Below are 15,136 nucleotides of genomic sequence, written 5' to 3'. Positions count from 1 at the left end.
TATTCTGTTTGTGAAGTATTTCAGGTCCTATGTATAAAGATACCCTATAAAACAGAAAAGATTGCCTTAACCACTCAAAGACTAATGACAATGCATACCCTACCAAGACTGTAGACTTTTGAGTTAAAAGGACATCATTTGGCCCTGGCTGGTTGGCTCAGCAGTAGAGTGTCGGCCTGGAGTGCAGGAGTCCCAGGTTCGATTCCCGGCCAGGGCACACAGGAGAAGCACCCATCTGCTTCTCCACCCCTCCCCCTCTCCTTCCTCTCTGTCTCTCTCTTCCCCTCCCACAGCCAAGGCTCCATTGGAGCAAAGTTAGCCCGGACGCTGAGGATGGCTCTGTGGCCTCTGCCTCAGGCGCTAGAATGGCTTTGGTTGCAACAGAGTAACACCCCAGATAGGCAGAGCATCGCCCCCTGGTGGGTGTGCCGGGTGGATCCCGGTCGCGAGCATGCGGGAGTTTGTCTGACTGCCTCCCCGTTTCCAACTTCAGGAAAAAAAAAAAAGGACATCATTTATGTATATATGTATTTATTTATTTTTGTGACATAGAGAGAGAGAGACAGAGAAAGAGACAGAAAGACAGAGAGAGGGACAGATAGGGACAGACAGGCAGGAAGGAAGATGAGAAGCATCAGTTCCTCATTGTGGCTTCTTAGTCTCCTTAGTTGTTCACTGATTGCTCTCCCATATGTGCCTTGACCAGAGGGCTACAGCATAGTGAGTGACTCCTTACTCAAGACCTTGGGCTCAAGCCAGCATCCTTGGGCTTCAAGCCAGTGACCTTGGGCTCAAGCCAGCGACCATGGGGTCATGTCTATGACCCCAAGCTCAAGCCAGTGACCCCGCGCTCAAGCTGGTGAGCCCACACTCAAGCTGGCGATTTTGGAGTTTTGAACCTGGGTCCTCCTCATTCCAGTCCGATGCTCTATCTCCTGGGCCACCACCTGGTCAGGCTATTTTTCTTTTTTTATGGAGGCAAGGTACATAGTCTCTTTTGAATTCCCAGGATCTCGGTAAATATATTTTTGATAAATATTTATTGAATGAATTAAATGATTGATTTCCCTCTCCTCAATCCTTTAAACTTCCTTAATATTATTTGTGTAGTTAGTATTTTCACATTGGAATCTCCTGTGATTAAGTAAAAAATACTTGTAAAAGAGTATTGAAAAGTGAGAGATATATCAAACTGCAGAAGATGCAGCAATATTCTAGGGTTTATTTAGAAAATATTTAATGAAAAAAATATTTATTTCACTACTATTTGCAGAATTTGTACTAGCATATCAAAATTCTTTAATATATTGTCAACCTCTATGACTTATTTATTTTATAATTGGGAGTTTGGGGATGTAATATACAGCAGAGTATACAAAATAACAAAAAATAAAATGTCAATGACTCATTTATCTGCTATTTGATATATTGACTCAGTTTTAGAGTAATATCACTTTGTATTGCAACCATCAGAGTAGTAATTGATGGAAAAAAGAATCTTCAATGGATGTTAAAATCAATTGGTGAAAGCTTAAAATAGAATAAGGTATTTACACCAGTCTCAAAGTATCGCTTCATAAATTACTTATTGATTACAAAGGGGAAAAGGTCTTTAACAATGTAGAAATCTTGTGAACACCATCTAAATTACATGATGAAACTTAAGATCACTAATAATGGAACAAACTGCCCTATAGTTTTCCTGCCAAAAGTGCCCTGGCTGGATAGTTCAATTTGTTAGATCCGTCCTGAAGCACAGAGGTTACTGGTTCAATCCCTGCTTAGGGTACATACAGGAACAGACCTATGTTCCTCTCTCTCTCTCTCCCTCCCTCTCTCTCTCTCTAAAATCAATAGACAAACAAAAAATTTTATCTGTTTAACACTTTAAATACTGAGAAAAAAACTCAGCCACAAATTGAAGGACAAGGACATTCTGAAAAACAGTTGGCCTGTGCTCTTCAAAAATGCCAGTGTCATAAAAGTCTAACAAAGGTTGAGGAGCTGTCTTGATTAAAGGAGACTAAAGAGGTATGACAGTGACATGCAATACATGCTCTTCCATTGATCCAAAATCTAAAACAAAACAAAACAATCCAACAATTATATAGTAAATTATTGGCAACATTAGAGACACTTGAATACAACTGCATAGTATGTCAATGTTAAATTTCCTGAGTGTAATAATTATATTGTGGCTATGTAGTAGAATGTTCTTGTTCTTAGAAGAGATATGCTGAAGTATTAAAAGATGAAGTGTCATGCCTGACCAGGCAGTGGCACAGTGGATAGAGCGTCGGACTGGGATGCAGAGGACCCAGGTTCGAGACCCCAAGGTTGCCAGCTTGAGCGCGGGCTCATCTGGTTTGAGCAAAAATCCCATCAGCTTGAACCCAAGGTCGCTGGCTCCAGCAAGGGGTTACTCAGTCCGCTGAAGGCCCGCGGTCAAGGCACATATGAGAATCAATGAACAACTAAGGTGTTGCAACGCGCAATGAAAAACTAATGATTGATGCTTCTCATCTCTCCGTTCCTGTCTGTCTGTCCCTGTCTATCCCTCTCTCTGACTCACTCTCTGTCTCTGTAAAAAAAAAAAAGATGAAGTGTCATGATGTCTACAAATAATCCTCAATGGTTCAGTGGAAAAAACCCTCAAGTGGTTAACCAAAAAATACACATACACACACAAATGCATGTGTGTGCATGGAGGAAGATTTCATATGTGTGCATACACACTAGAGAAAAAATGTGGCAAAAAATTAACTTGATGAACCTTGACTGAAGATATATATGTATTCATTAAACTAGTCTTGTTTTCTCTGTTTAAAAATTTTTCTAAATAAAAAGTTGTTGAAAAAATATTTTAGGCCCTGGCCGGTTGGCTCAGCGGTAGAGCGTCAGCCTGGCGTGCGGGGGACCCGGGTTCGATTCTCGGCCAGGGCACATAGAAGAAGCGCCCATTTGCTTCTGCACCCCCCCCCTTCTTCCTCTCTGTCTCTTTCTTCCCCTCCCGCAGCCAAGGCTCCATTGGAGCAGAGATGGCCCGGGCACTGGGGATGGCTCCTTAGCCTCTGCCCCAGGCGCTAGAGTGGCTCTGGTCGCGACAGAGCGAAGCCCCGGAGGGCAGAGCGTTGCTCCTGGTGGGCGTGCCGGGTGAATCCCAGTCGGGCGCATGCGGGAGTCTGTCTGACTGTCTCTCCCCGTTTCCAGCTTCAGAAAAAACAACAACAACAAAAAACTATATATATATATATATATATATATATATATATATATATATATATATATATATTTTTTTTTTTTTTTTAAAGCAGTATCATAGCTCTGGCCAAGTGGTTCAGTGGATAGAATATCACCTCGGTGTGTAAGGTCTCAGGTTCAATTCCCAGTTAGGGTAAATATGAGAAGCAACCAATGAGTACACAACTAAATGGAGCAACTAAGTGAAACAATGAATTGCTGCTTCTCTCTCTCGCCCTTCCCCTTCTCTCTCTTTCTCTCAAATCAATGTAAAACTTTTTTAAAATAGCAATATCATGGATTCAGTATTATTTTGATTGCTTTTTCAGATACTTAATCCTTGGTTTGATGGTAGTAAGTAAATTTTCTGGTTTTGTTACCCTTTTAGTCTCTGCTTGCCTTTCCATTCACAGCTACCTCTCAAACCATCAATAGGCGTTTTATGTGCACACATATTTAAATAAATTCTGCATATGTCTAATATGGACTAAAAACATTTCTCTGTCCCTCTCTCTGTCTCTGTCACACAAAAAAATAAGTTTTTATTTCTCTAGGGTTTTTTTTTTTAAGTGAGAGGAGCAAAAATAGTGAGAGACTCCTGCATGTGTCCTGATTGGGATACACCTGGCAACCCCATCTAGGACCAATGCTATTTTTAGTACCGAGCTATTTTTAGTACCTGAGGTTGGTGCACCTCAGTGTCCAGGGCCATGCTAGAACCAATCTAGCAATTGGCTGTGGGAGGGGAAGAGGGAGAGAAGGGGAGAGGAAGGGGAAGAGAAGCAAATGGTTGCTTTTCCTGTGTGCCCTGACCAGGAATTGAACCCAGGAAGTCCATTTACCAGGTCAACACTCTATCCACTGAGCTACAACCCACTGAGCTACCGGTTAGGGCCTGGGATCTTTTCATTATCCTTCAATATCATTTTAGTCCTAGACAAAAGCAGAGTCCAAAGTATCTCTTAAAATAGTTAAATTGGGCCCTGGTCGGTTGGCTCAGTGGTAGAGCGTCAGCCTGGCATGCAGAAGTCCCGGGTTCGATTCCCGGCCAGGGCACACAGGAGAAGCGCCCATCTGCTTCTCCACCCCTCCCCCTCTCCTTCCTCTCTGTCTCTCTCTTCCCCTCCCGCAGCCGAGGCTCCATTGGAGCAAAGATGGCCCGGGCGCTGGGGATGGCTCCTCGGCCTCTGCCCCAGGCGCTAGAGTGGCTCTGGTTGCAACAGAGGGGCAGAGCGTCAACCCTGGTGGGCGTGCCGGGTGGATCCTGGTCGGGCGCATGCGGGAGTCTGTCTGATTGTCTCTCCCCGTTTCCAGCTTCAGAAAAATACAAAAAAAAAAAAATAGTTAAATTGGCCTGACCAGGCGGTGGCACAGTGGATAGAGTGTAGGACTGGGATGCCAAGAACCCAGGTTCGAGACCCTGAGGTCGCCAGCTTGAGCGCGGGCTCATCTGGTTTGAGCAAAGCTCACCAGCTTGGACCCAGGGTCGCTGGCTTGAGCAAGGGGTTACTCGGTCTGCTGAAGGCCATGGTCAAGGCACATATGAGAAAGCAATCAATGAACAACTAAGGTGTTGCAACGAAAAACTGATGATTGATGCTTCTCATCTCTGTTCCTGACTGTCTATCCCTCTCTCTGATTCACTCTCTGTCTCTGTAAAAAAAAAAAAAAAAATGTTGCTTTATTTTATAAAGACCTAGAGAAAAACAGGTTCTGGATAAGAAATAAGTAATATTGCAATTATGAAGTAATATCCACAGTGCAATTTAAAGATTTGTGATATATTTATGCCTGTATTAGGATGGAATATATTGGAATTATTTTCTATTCTACACTTTAACCCTCTGTTATTAACCTTTGTGAAATACAAAAGCAGAATATTGGGTCTTACGTCATTGTTGCTCCTGGATCAGCAGTCATTTGATTGGTCACAAACACAGCCACATTATATTCTGCATCAACAAAATAAAATTAAGAAACTAAGATAATGGCAAAGTAAACATAAAAATTTCTTTGCTTAGATTTCAGAGTTTAGAAATATTGTATCATGAATTTATTTCATAAACAAGATATTACTATTTTTTCTTTGATAACAAAGTAATTGAAAGTTATTTTTATTATTTAGGTATCTTATTGTATTAGAATCAATTTTTTTTAAAAGAGTGGTATTCCCATGAAGGTAATTTTAATTTTTTAAAAATTTTTATTGCCTGACCAGGCAGTGGCGCAGTGGATAGAGCGTCGGACTGGGATGCAGAAGACCCAGGTTCGAGACCCCGAGGTCACCAGCTTGAGCGCGGGCTCATCTGGTTTGAGCAAAAGCCCACCAGCTTGAAACCAAGGTCGCTGGCTCCAGCAAGGGGTTACGTGGTCTGCTGAAGGCCCGCAGTCAAGGCACATGTGAAAGCAATCAATGAACAACTAAGGTGTTGCAACGTGCAATGAAAAACTAATGATTGATGCTTCTCATCTCTCTCCGTTCCTGTCTATCCCTCTCTCTGACTCACTCTCTGTCTCTGAAAAAAAAAAAATTTTTTTATTTAAGTGAGAGGAGTGGAGATAGAGAGACAGACTCCCTCATGCACCCCAACCATGATTGGTGACCCCAATCTGGGGCTGATGCTCTTCCCATGTGGGGCCCATGCTCACAACCAAGCTATTTTTGGTGCCTGAGATGGAGGCTCCACAGACCAATCCTCAGCACTAGGCACCAAAATGTTCGAATCAATTGAGCAATAGCTGCGGGGGGGGGGGGGGGGGGGGGAGACAGAGTGAGAGAGAGAGAAGGGGGAAGGGGAGGAGAAGATGCAGTCACTTCTCCTGTGTGCCCTGACAAGGAATCAAACCTGGAACTTCCACACACTGGGTCAATGCTCTACCACTGAGCCTACTGGCCCGGGCCTAATTTTAATTTTTAAAAATATGTTGCCTCCTGACTTTATTCAAAGCTTCTCCTCAAAGTCTACTAAGCAAACTAACAGATACTCTTCTGATGGTGCCATTTTACTTTAAAAACCTACCTTCTGAGATTTTTTGGAGTCGTGATAACATCTGGGCCAATTTTTGTTGTCGTTCCGCCAACTCCCCACGACCACTAAAATCCACTCGAAAAAGTGCCATTATTGAATCAATGATCTGCATAGAATGAATGTAAAAATAAATATGCATTTTGAAAGAAAGAATTTATATCAGAATCAATAGAAGAAAGATAATATACTCCGTGAGTGAGCAATATTTATTTTTATTTTTTTAATCTAAAAGCTTATACCAGCAGCTTGAAGATGCCGGCTTCTTCATGGAACTTTGCTGCTACATAGTCAAGTAGCTCCATCTGATGTTCACCTGGTGAAAAATGCAGTGAGAAAACATAAAAGCTTGAAGAAGCAGAGAATAAGATTAGTTATGTCCTTGGGAGTCAGGCAGAGTCCTTGTAGGATTTTCTTAATTATTTATGACTTTATTAAATATGATTTCATATTCCACCTTAGCATACATGCCAAATGCTGCATTATTCGTGTTACTCTCCTTTTCAAAGACAAAGTATAAGGAATAATTGGAGGGCATTTTAATATCTAAGGACTTATCAGATGATATAATTTGTGGGCTAAACTAATTTGGAGAAAATTAAAATAAAAAGAGAAAAGAATAGTGTCAAAATGTTGTATCACTCATATAGTAAATCAGTGCTTCCAACCTTAAAATAGCCCAAACATCCAACTGCATGAGGCCCTTACTAGTATATGCACGTGCATAAAGGACATTGTCCAGCACTGCATCATGGTCTACATTGAAGCGATCAGCAATGTCCCGGAGGCGATCTGGACGGCTGGAAGGTGCCAAAATTAAGGAAACAAAGCAATTCCAAAAAAGTTTAAACAACTACAAAAAATAATACTGTAAGGAAATTAACAGAGAGGCAAAATAATGTACCTACAAAGATATTCTGAAGGATGCTAATAATCACTTCAAATCTACACCAGATTAAAAAAAAACATTATTTTATGGATTGATTTTAGTGAGAGAGAAAAAAACACATTGATTTTTTTATTTATACACTCATTGGTTGGATTCTTGTATGTTCTGACCAGGGATAAAACCTACAATCTTGGCATATCAGGACAGTGTTCTTTTTTTTTTTTTAATTTTTTTTTAATTTATTCATTTTAGAGAGGAGAGGGAAAGACAGAGAGAGAGAAGGGGGGGAGGAGCTGGAAGCATCAACTCCCATATGTGCCTTGACCAGGTAAGCCCAGGGTTTCAAACTGGCGACCTCAGCATTTCCAGGTCGACACTTTATCCACTGCGCCACCACAGGTCAGACAAGGACAGTGCTCTAACCAACTAAACTACTTGGCCAAGGCCAGATTTTTTTTTTTTCATAAGTGCCTCAATGAATACCTTAGGTAGTGATTATGATTAGAGAAATGATGAGGCAGTAATGCATTTAAATATTAAATTATCTAATCTTTACAGTAACCATGGAAGCTAGATGTTATGGCCTATAAGACATTTTACAGATGAGGACATTTACAGAGATTAAGCAAATAATTTAGGATTATTCAACAAATTATTACAAGAGAAAAACTAGATACTAAGATTTATGAATCTCTTTTATTCTATGTTCCATAAAAATAGATCTATTTTAGGAAGATAACATCACTGAATTATAATTCAAGTCACTTCAAAGTAAATTAATTCAGTCTCTTCATACTCCTCACTTGTCCAGTATGAAATAGTTTAATAAACCATTAACCATATCTTGCCAGTGAATAATAAAATTGACTACATGAACCAAAGGGTCAGAGAAAGTAACTTCAAAGGTCAGAAGGAAATTACCCATCTTCTAAAGGAGCTGGGTTAGCTTTCTGAAATGAGTAAATTCATAGAGAGGCAAATTCAGTCTACCTGCAAAGATATTCTGGAAGATGCTAATAATTAGTTACATCTATCTAAACTATAAAGAAATAAAATCATTTTTAGGTCCTTGGTGATCCCAGCAATATGTCTACAATATATTTTCTAAAGTGAAGTGGGCCCTGGCCGGCTGGCTCAGTGGTAGAGTGTTGGCCTGGTGTGTGGATGTCCTGGGTTTATTTCATACCTTTCCCCTTACTTTGGACCATGACTCTGAGTGAGTCAATAATCTGTCTAGTTGCAAATAAAATATTTGGAGAAGATGATTAAAAATGATTAAAATGTAATTTCATCTCATGTATTTGTTTGGTCAATTTCACACCAAATCCATTTAAAAAAATGAAACATTTTAAAATAAAAAGTGGTTTGAGACCTTCACCAGCAATTGTTTACCCCTTGGCTTTTCTCATTATTGCTGGATTACAAAAATGATTATAAAAATGACATAGTTCAAACAAACTCTGTTATAGTAACATTACTATATCACACTACTAAGTTAGCAACTTGTTTAAATAAAAAGGTTACAAAGTATTTTCTGTATCGATGAAAATAATCTTTCCTCCTGAGTAGCCACCTGCTCCTGGAAGTTGAGCTGTCACTAGGAAACAATTAAAAGTTAGTTAATATTAACAGGATTGAATAAACTTTATACAAATGAATGTGTAAATTAACATGGGATTTTTGCCGATTTCAGTTCTGAATCAAGCTAGCAAAGAACCATGATCTTTTAGTTTCTAAACAACATGTTATATTTTTTATTATAAACCAATGAAAAAATAAGTATTCTGCTAGCAGAACAGTAATTCAACAAAGAATGTCAATATTTCTCACAATGCATGATATTCATGAAAGCTAGTTCTCCTAAAGAATAGAAGTATACTAACTTCCTTCGTAAAAGAAATAATCACAACTATAACTTATGTTATATAATTCATTTAAGCAACCTTTAGATTAATTTATGTCAAATTTTAAAATGCATTTTCTTTATATGTAGTAGTAGCTTATACTAAGGAATTACTTTATATTAGGTACATGTATATATTATTTCATTTATTTTTCAAAACAACTCTAAATTTAGCATTATCATTATTCCTATTTTACTGGTGGGGATAATTAGAAAGGTGAAGCTTTCTTGTGAACTCACCCAAGTCACACAGCTATTAATAGTATAACCACAACTAGAGCTCAGTATTTTGATTCTAGAATCAACTCATAACCATTTTGCCATGCTCCTTCCACTTAAGTCAAAGAAATGCACAGTAATGTCTTTGTATAAAAGGAGGTTTTCTTTCTTACTTTGTTTTAGAAAAAATTGTTTTTAAGTTTTTCTTAGGGCCAACCTTATTCCATGGAAAATAAGGAATTCTAGGCCTCAATAGATTTTATAACATTCTTGAAGATATGACATAGGAAAGATGGAATGAGAACAAGTGAGTCAGTGCAAGCCACTCCCCACCAACACACTCCTATACTTGTTTAACTCATCTCCCTGCCATCCAGCTGTTCAGAGTACAGCACATCACCTCAAGCATCACACAAAGACTGGCTCTGGTATCTGTGAGTGGGCAGTTTATTTAACTTCCCTGAGACTTAGTTCCCTTGTAAATTTGTTCAGATTACATGACATTATATAAAGTTCCAGGCACAAATTAGATTAGTAAGTGATAGCTATGATTATTATTGTTATTGATGTTGTTCTGTATCCTTACCACAGAGGGTATGAGAGAGCTGGGTTTTTCCAGTACGAAATTCTGTGAAATACAGAAAACAAAAACAAAAAACAGTTACATTTTAGATATTTTCATAAAGAATAAAATATGACCTCATACTATAGTGTTCTTTTCCCACTGTCAAATCTCACACATAAAGTACCACCACATCGTGAATAGATTCTGTATATATGAATACCAGTAGTAAAAATAATTTTTAAGGTATTTCTTCTTAAAAATTGTTATTAGATGAAAATTAAGTTAAACTAAGTTTCCCTTAGGAATAATTATATGAATGAGATTTTAAGACCCTACCATAGGAAGGAGAGCCTGGGGTTCTCCCACTGAACTGAGATCCTCAAAGGGGAGCTAAAGTAGTCTTAGACTGGTGGCATGTCCTAGCTACCCATAATGCAAATTCTCTCTGGAGGAAAACCTGCCCACTTACCAGTTTAGGCCCACTGAACTCCCACAGATAAAATCAGCAATAATCTCACAAATATTAATAAATACATAAGATGATAAACCACTAAGACTGAGAGAATAAAATCAGAAATAATGAAAACAAAATTTATTTTTCTAAGTCAAAAGAAACATCAACAAAACAACAGATTAATTCCCCAAAGACAGCCAATACTGGAATTGTCAGGCACAGTATAAAATATAGTTATTCATGAATTGTTTTGAAGAAAAATAGAGGATATAAATAGGGAAGAGAAAAATCTATTTTCTATGTTCATTCAACATGCATTTCTTAGAAATAAAATCTGTTTCATTATTCAACACCTTTTGAAGGAATGCAAAAAAATTCTATTTTCTTCTATAGGAGTCAGAGGTAAAAATAATGAAAAACACCAATCTAAGACCCATCTATTAATGTTGGAATACATTTTAAAAATGATAATTGATATTTCATAAGTTCCAAATTAGATACAATTTACTATTGGCTGTTTTTCAATTAATTAATTAATTAAGTTTTAGATTTTTAAAATTTAATTTATTGTGTTTACATAGATTCTAGTGTTGCCCCGAATGCATCTCCCCCTCCCCCGTATTCCCCTCAACACATCCCTTGCCCCCCTCCCCACTTCCCTTCAGGTTTAATTCCGTTCCTCAGTTCACATTGTTCCTTGGATTCCTCAAATGAGTGAGATCATATGATATTTTTCTTTCTCTGCCTGGATTATTTCACTTAACATAATAGTTTCCAGGTCCATTTATGTTGTTGCAAAAGGTAATATTTTCTTCTTTTTCATGGCCCCATAGTATTCCATTGTATATATGTACCACCGTTTTTTGTCCACTCTTCCACTGACGGACACTTGGGCTGTTTCCAGATCTTTGCTATTGTGAACAATGCTGCTATAAACATGAGGGTGCATTTCTTTTTTTTGAGTCAGTGATATGGTGTTCTTGGGGTATATTCCTAAAAGTGGGATGGCTGGATCAAAAGGCAGTTCCATTTTTAATATTTGAGGAATCTCCATACTGTTTTCCACAGTGGCTGCACCAGTTTGCCTATTGGCTGTTTTTTAAAAATACTTTTTATTTAGAAATTAAATTCAATGGGGTGACATTCATCAATAAGAGTACATAGGTTTCAAGTAAACATTTCTATAGCATTTGAACTGTTGATTGTGCTATGTGCCCATCACCCAAAGTCAAATCATTTTCCATCACTGTATATTTGTCCTTCTTTACTTCATTTCCTCTCGAACCCTTCTCCCTGGTAACCACTTCACTTTTATCTATGTCAGTGGTTCTCAAAGTGTGCTCCAGGGCGCACTGGTGCATCCCAGATTTCCAGGTGTGCCCTATGGTATTCCAGAGAAATATGTTCCTGTTGGGGACCAAAAAACCAACAGGGTTTTTGGAGTTTAGATTTTTGGGGGACAGAGTTGTGGGGAATTGACTGTAAGCTGACAGTCTGCTCAACCCCCCACCTCATTTGCCTGATTAGGTTGCAAAAGGCTGTTAAGCTGTGGTGCTGGATTGTTTACACTAACCCCCATGTTCCCCAGAAAGACTGGAGGCAAGTTTCTTCTGTCCTTTGTTTGGTGTAAAGTTAAGATGATATGTATGGTGGGGGTTTTCTGTACTCAACACAATTAAGAGTAAAAAGAGAGGAATTCTTCAATGTATTGACGAGGAAATGAGAGTTTGCCTTTGAAATAGATGCCCAAACATTGAAGAAATCGCTAGGACACATCAGGCTAATGTTTCTCATAAACACAAGAATGAAAAAACTCAACACATTCACCCCGGGACCTGCCAAATTTACTAAATCTTACTAAGAATGGATCTATATATAACAAAGATAACTTTTTTGTTGTTTATTTTATTGATTTTAATTTGTTGTGTTTACATAGATTCTAGTGAGTGTTGCCCCAAATGCATCCTCCCTCCTCCATATTCCCCTCAACATCTCCCTTGCCCCCCTCCCCACAGCGCCCTCCCCCCTTCCCTTCACGTTTATCCCATCTTATCATCCCCTTTCCCTCTGTCCTCTTTTCCTCTGGTCTCTTTGATCTCTCCTCTGTCTCAATTCCATTCCTCAGTTCACATCGTTCATTGGATTCCTCAAATGAGTGAAGTCCTATGATATTTTTCTTTTTCTGCCTGGCTTATTTTTATTTTATTTTTTTTACAGGGACAGAGAGTCAGAGAGAGAGATAGACAGATGGGAATGGAGGGAGAGGAGAAGCATCAATCATCAGTTTTTCGTTGCGCGTTGCAACATCTTAGTTGTTCATTGATTGCTCTCTCATACGTGCCTTGACTGCAGGCCTTCAGCAGACCGAGTAACCCCTTGCTTGAGCCAGCAACCTTGGGCTCAAGCTGGTGAGCTTTTTGCTCAAGCCAGATGAGCCCACGCTCAAGCTGGCGACCTTGGGGTCTCGAACCTGTGTCTTCCGCATCCCAGTCCGACGCTCTATCCACTGCGCCACCGCCTGGTCAGGTATGCCTGGCTTATTTAACCCCTCTTTTTTACAAATTCTAAAAAGCATAACTCAAAAAATGTAACATAAAAATGTTTTTTAATGTCAGAATAAATTTTATTTTGTCGTATTTATTTCGTTTAATTACCATAAAAGCATGCTTGGATGTTATATATTTTTTCTTTAATATTTGACTTAATTATTATAACATATTTCTCAGAAATTTGTATATAGTGCGCCTACAATTATTTGTAGGATTTTAAAATTGCCCCGACTTCAAAAAGTTTGAGAACCACTGATCTATGTCCATGAGTCTCATTTTTATATCCCACTTATGTGTGAAATCATACAGTTCTTAGCTTTTCCTGATTTACTTATTTCACTTAGTATAATGCCTCAAGGTCCATCCATATTGTTGTAAAAGGCACTATGTCATCATTTCTTATGGCTCGGTAGTATTCCATTGTATATATGTATCACATCTTCTTTATCCAATCCTCTATCGAGGGACACTTTCATTGTTTCCATGCCTTGGCCACTGTGAATAATGCTGCGATTAACATGGGGGTGCATGTGTCCTTGTGTACCAATGTTTCTGAGTTTTTTTGGTAGCTACCCAGAGGAATTGCTGGGTCATATGGTAGTTCTATTCTTAATTTTTTGAGGAACCATCATACTTTCTTCCACAGTGGCTGTATTAGTTTACATTCCCACCAGCAGTGAATGAGGGTTTCTTTTTTATTTAATTATATATGTGTGTGTGTGTGTGTGTGTGTGTGTGTATTTTTTCCCCAGTAACAAAATGTTAAAGTTCTGCCTACCTCCAAATGCTTCTGTGATTGCCATGCTTTCAATTCCACCTCCTAGCAACTTACTGGAAATAAAAGGCAAGCATTAGTAACAGGAACAGAAATAGAGATAACAAGAGAGGAGAAAGTGCTAATTTTATTTTATTTTTTGTATTTTTCTGAAGTTGGAAATGGGGAGGCAGTCAGACAGACTTCCGTATGCGCCCAACCGGGATCCACCTGGCATGCCCACCAGGGGCCAATGCTCTGTCCATCTGGGGCGCTGCTCTAATGCGACCAGAGCCATTCTAGCGCCTGAGGCAGAGGCCATGGAGCCATCCTCAGCGCCCGGGCCCACTTTGCTCCAATGGAGCCTCGGCTGCGGGAGGGGAAGAGAGAGACAGAGAGGAAGGAGAGGGGGAGGGGTGGAGAAGCAGATGGGCACTTCTCCTGCGTGCCCTGGACGGGAATCGAACCCGGGACTCCTGCATGCCAGGCCAATGCTCTTCCACTGAGCCAACCGGCCAGGGCTAAAAGTGCTAATATTATTTCTTCTACATCTATCTGTAGATTTATCTATCTATCTATTCAATATGAACAGGAATTCCTGGCTGAAGAAATACACTTCACCTGTTTAGATCACAGGTGCTACTGTGTGTGGGCTGGTGGATTAACAAAACAACTTGTAAGCTCTACTGTTCATACTTCTAGGAACCAATGGGCTATATAAGCCTATGTCTTAGTTCTGTTCTTTAGAACTCAATTGAAGTTTGAATAAATGCTATTATTATTAAATGGGTTTTTCAAATTGTGCTGGGACTATCTTTCTTTCTTTCTTTTTCTTTTTTTTTTAAATTTGTTTATTTTTTTACAGAGAGAGTGACTCTGATAGAGGGATAGACAGACAGGAACGAAGAGAGATGAGAAGCATCAATCATTAGTTTTTCGTTGCACATTGAGACACCTTAGTTGTTCATTGATTGCTTTCTCATATGTGCCTTGACTGAGGGCCTTCAGCAGACCAAGTAACCCCTTGCTGGAGCCAGCGACCTTGGGTTCAAGCTGGTGGGCTTTTGCTCAAACCAGATGAGCCTGAGCTCAAGCTGGCAACCTCGGAGTCTCGAACCTGGGTCCTCTGCATCCCAGTCCAACGCTCTATGCACTGCGCCACCACCTGGTCAGGCTCCTTCCTTCCTTTTTTCCTTCCTTTTTTCCTCCCTCCCTCCCTCCCTCCCTCCCTCCCTCCCTCCCTCCCTCCCTTCTTCCCTTCCTTCCTTCCTTTCTTCTTTCTCTGTTTTGAGAGAGGCAGGGAAGGAGAGAGACAGGAACATCGAGCTGCTCCTGTATGTACCCTGACTGGGGAATCGAACCGGCAACCTTCGATGCTCCAACCGACTGAGCTGTTCAGCCAGAACTTAATTTTTATTGATATTTTTTAGAAAGACAGAGAGAAGAAGGGGGAGAGAGGGGAGGGGAAAGGGAAGCATTTGTTGTTCCACTCAGTCCTGAATTTCTTGGTTGCTTCCCATGTGTGTCCTGACTGGGA

General features: G+C 39.7%; 1 protein-coding gene across 5 annotated transcripts in view; it reads right to left on the bottom strand.

The window, feature by feature from the left end:
- Positions 1 to 15,136, bottom strand: part of DMC1 (DNA meiotic recombinase 1) — a 37,913-nt gene that overhangs the window by 16,287 nt on the left and 6,490 nt on the right. For 3 of the 5 annotated variants that reach the window (XM_066258112.1, XM_066258101.1, XM_066258120.1), the window contains exons 6-12: positions 13,624 to 13,676; positions 9,864 to 9,905; positions 8,680 to 8,752; positions 6,975 to 7,066; positions 6,509 to 6,582; positions 6,261 to 6,375; positions 5,132 to 5,192 (exon numbers count right to left, since the gene is read on the bottom strand). In XM_066258112.1, coding sequence (XP_066114209.1) covers positions 5,132 to 5,192; positions 6,261 to 6,375; positions 6,509 to 6,582; positions 6,975 to 7,066; positions 8,680 to 8,752; positions 9,864 to 9,905; positions 13,624 to 13,676 — 510 coding nt within the window. Of the gene's footprint in view, positions 1 to 1,969; positions 2,077 to 5,131; positions 5,193 to 6,260; positions 6,376 to 6,508; positions 6,583 to 6,974; positions 7,067 to 8,679; positions 8,753 to 9,863; positions 9,906 to 13,623; positions 13,677 to 15,136 lie in introns of those variants that run through there. The other 2 variants (XM_066258127.1, XM_066258138.1) reach the window with 2 other exon arrangements.

This window comes from Saccopteryx bilineata, chromosome 1 (assembly GCF_036850765.1).
Source record: "Saccopteryx bilineata isolate mSacBil1 chromosome 1, mSacBil1_pri_phased_curated, whole genome shotgun sequence".
Lineage (NCBI taxonomy): Eukaryota > Metazoa > Chordata > Mammalia > Chiroptera > Emballonuridae > Saccopteryx > Saccopteryx bilineata.
Note: the sequence above shows the minus strand (reverse complement) of the source record. Positions and strands in the feature narration are given on the sequence as shown.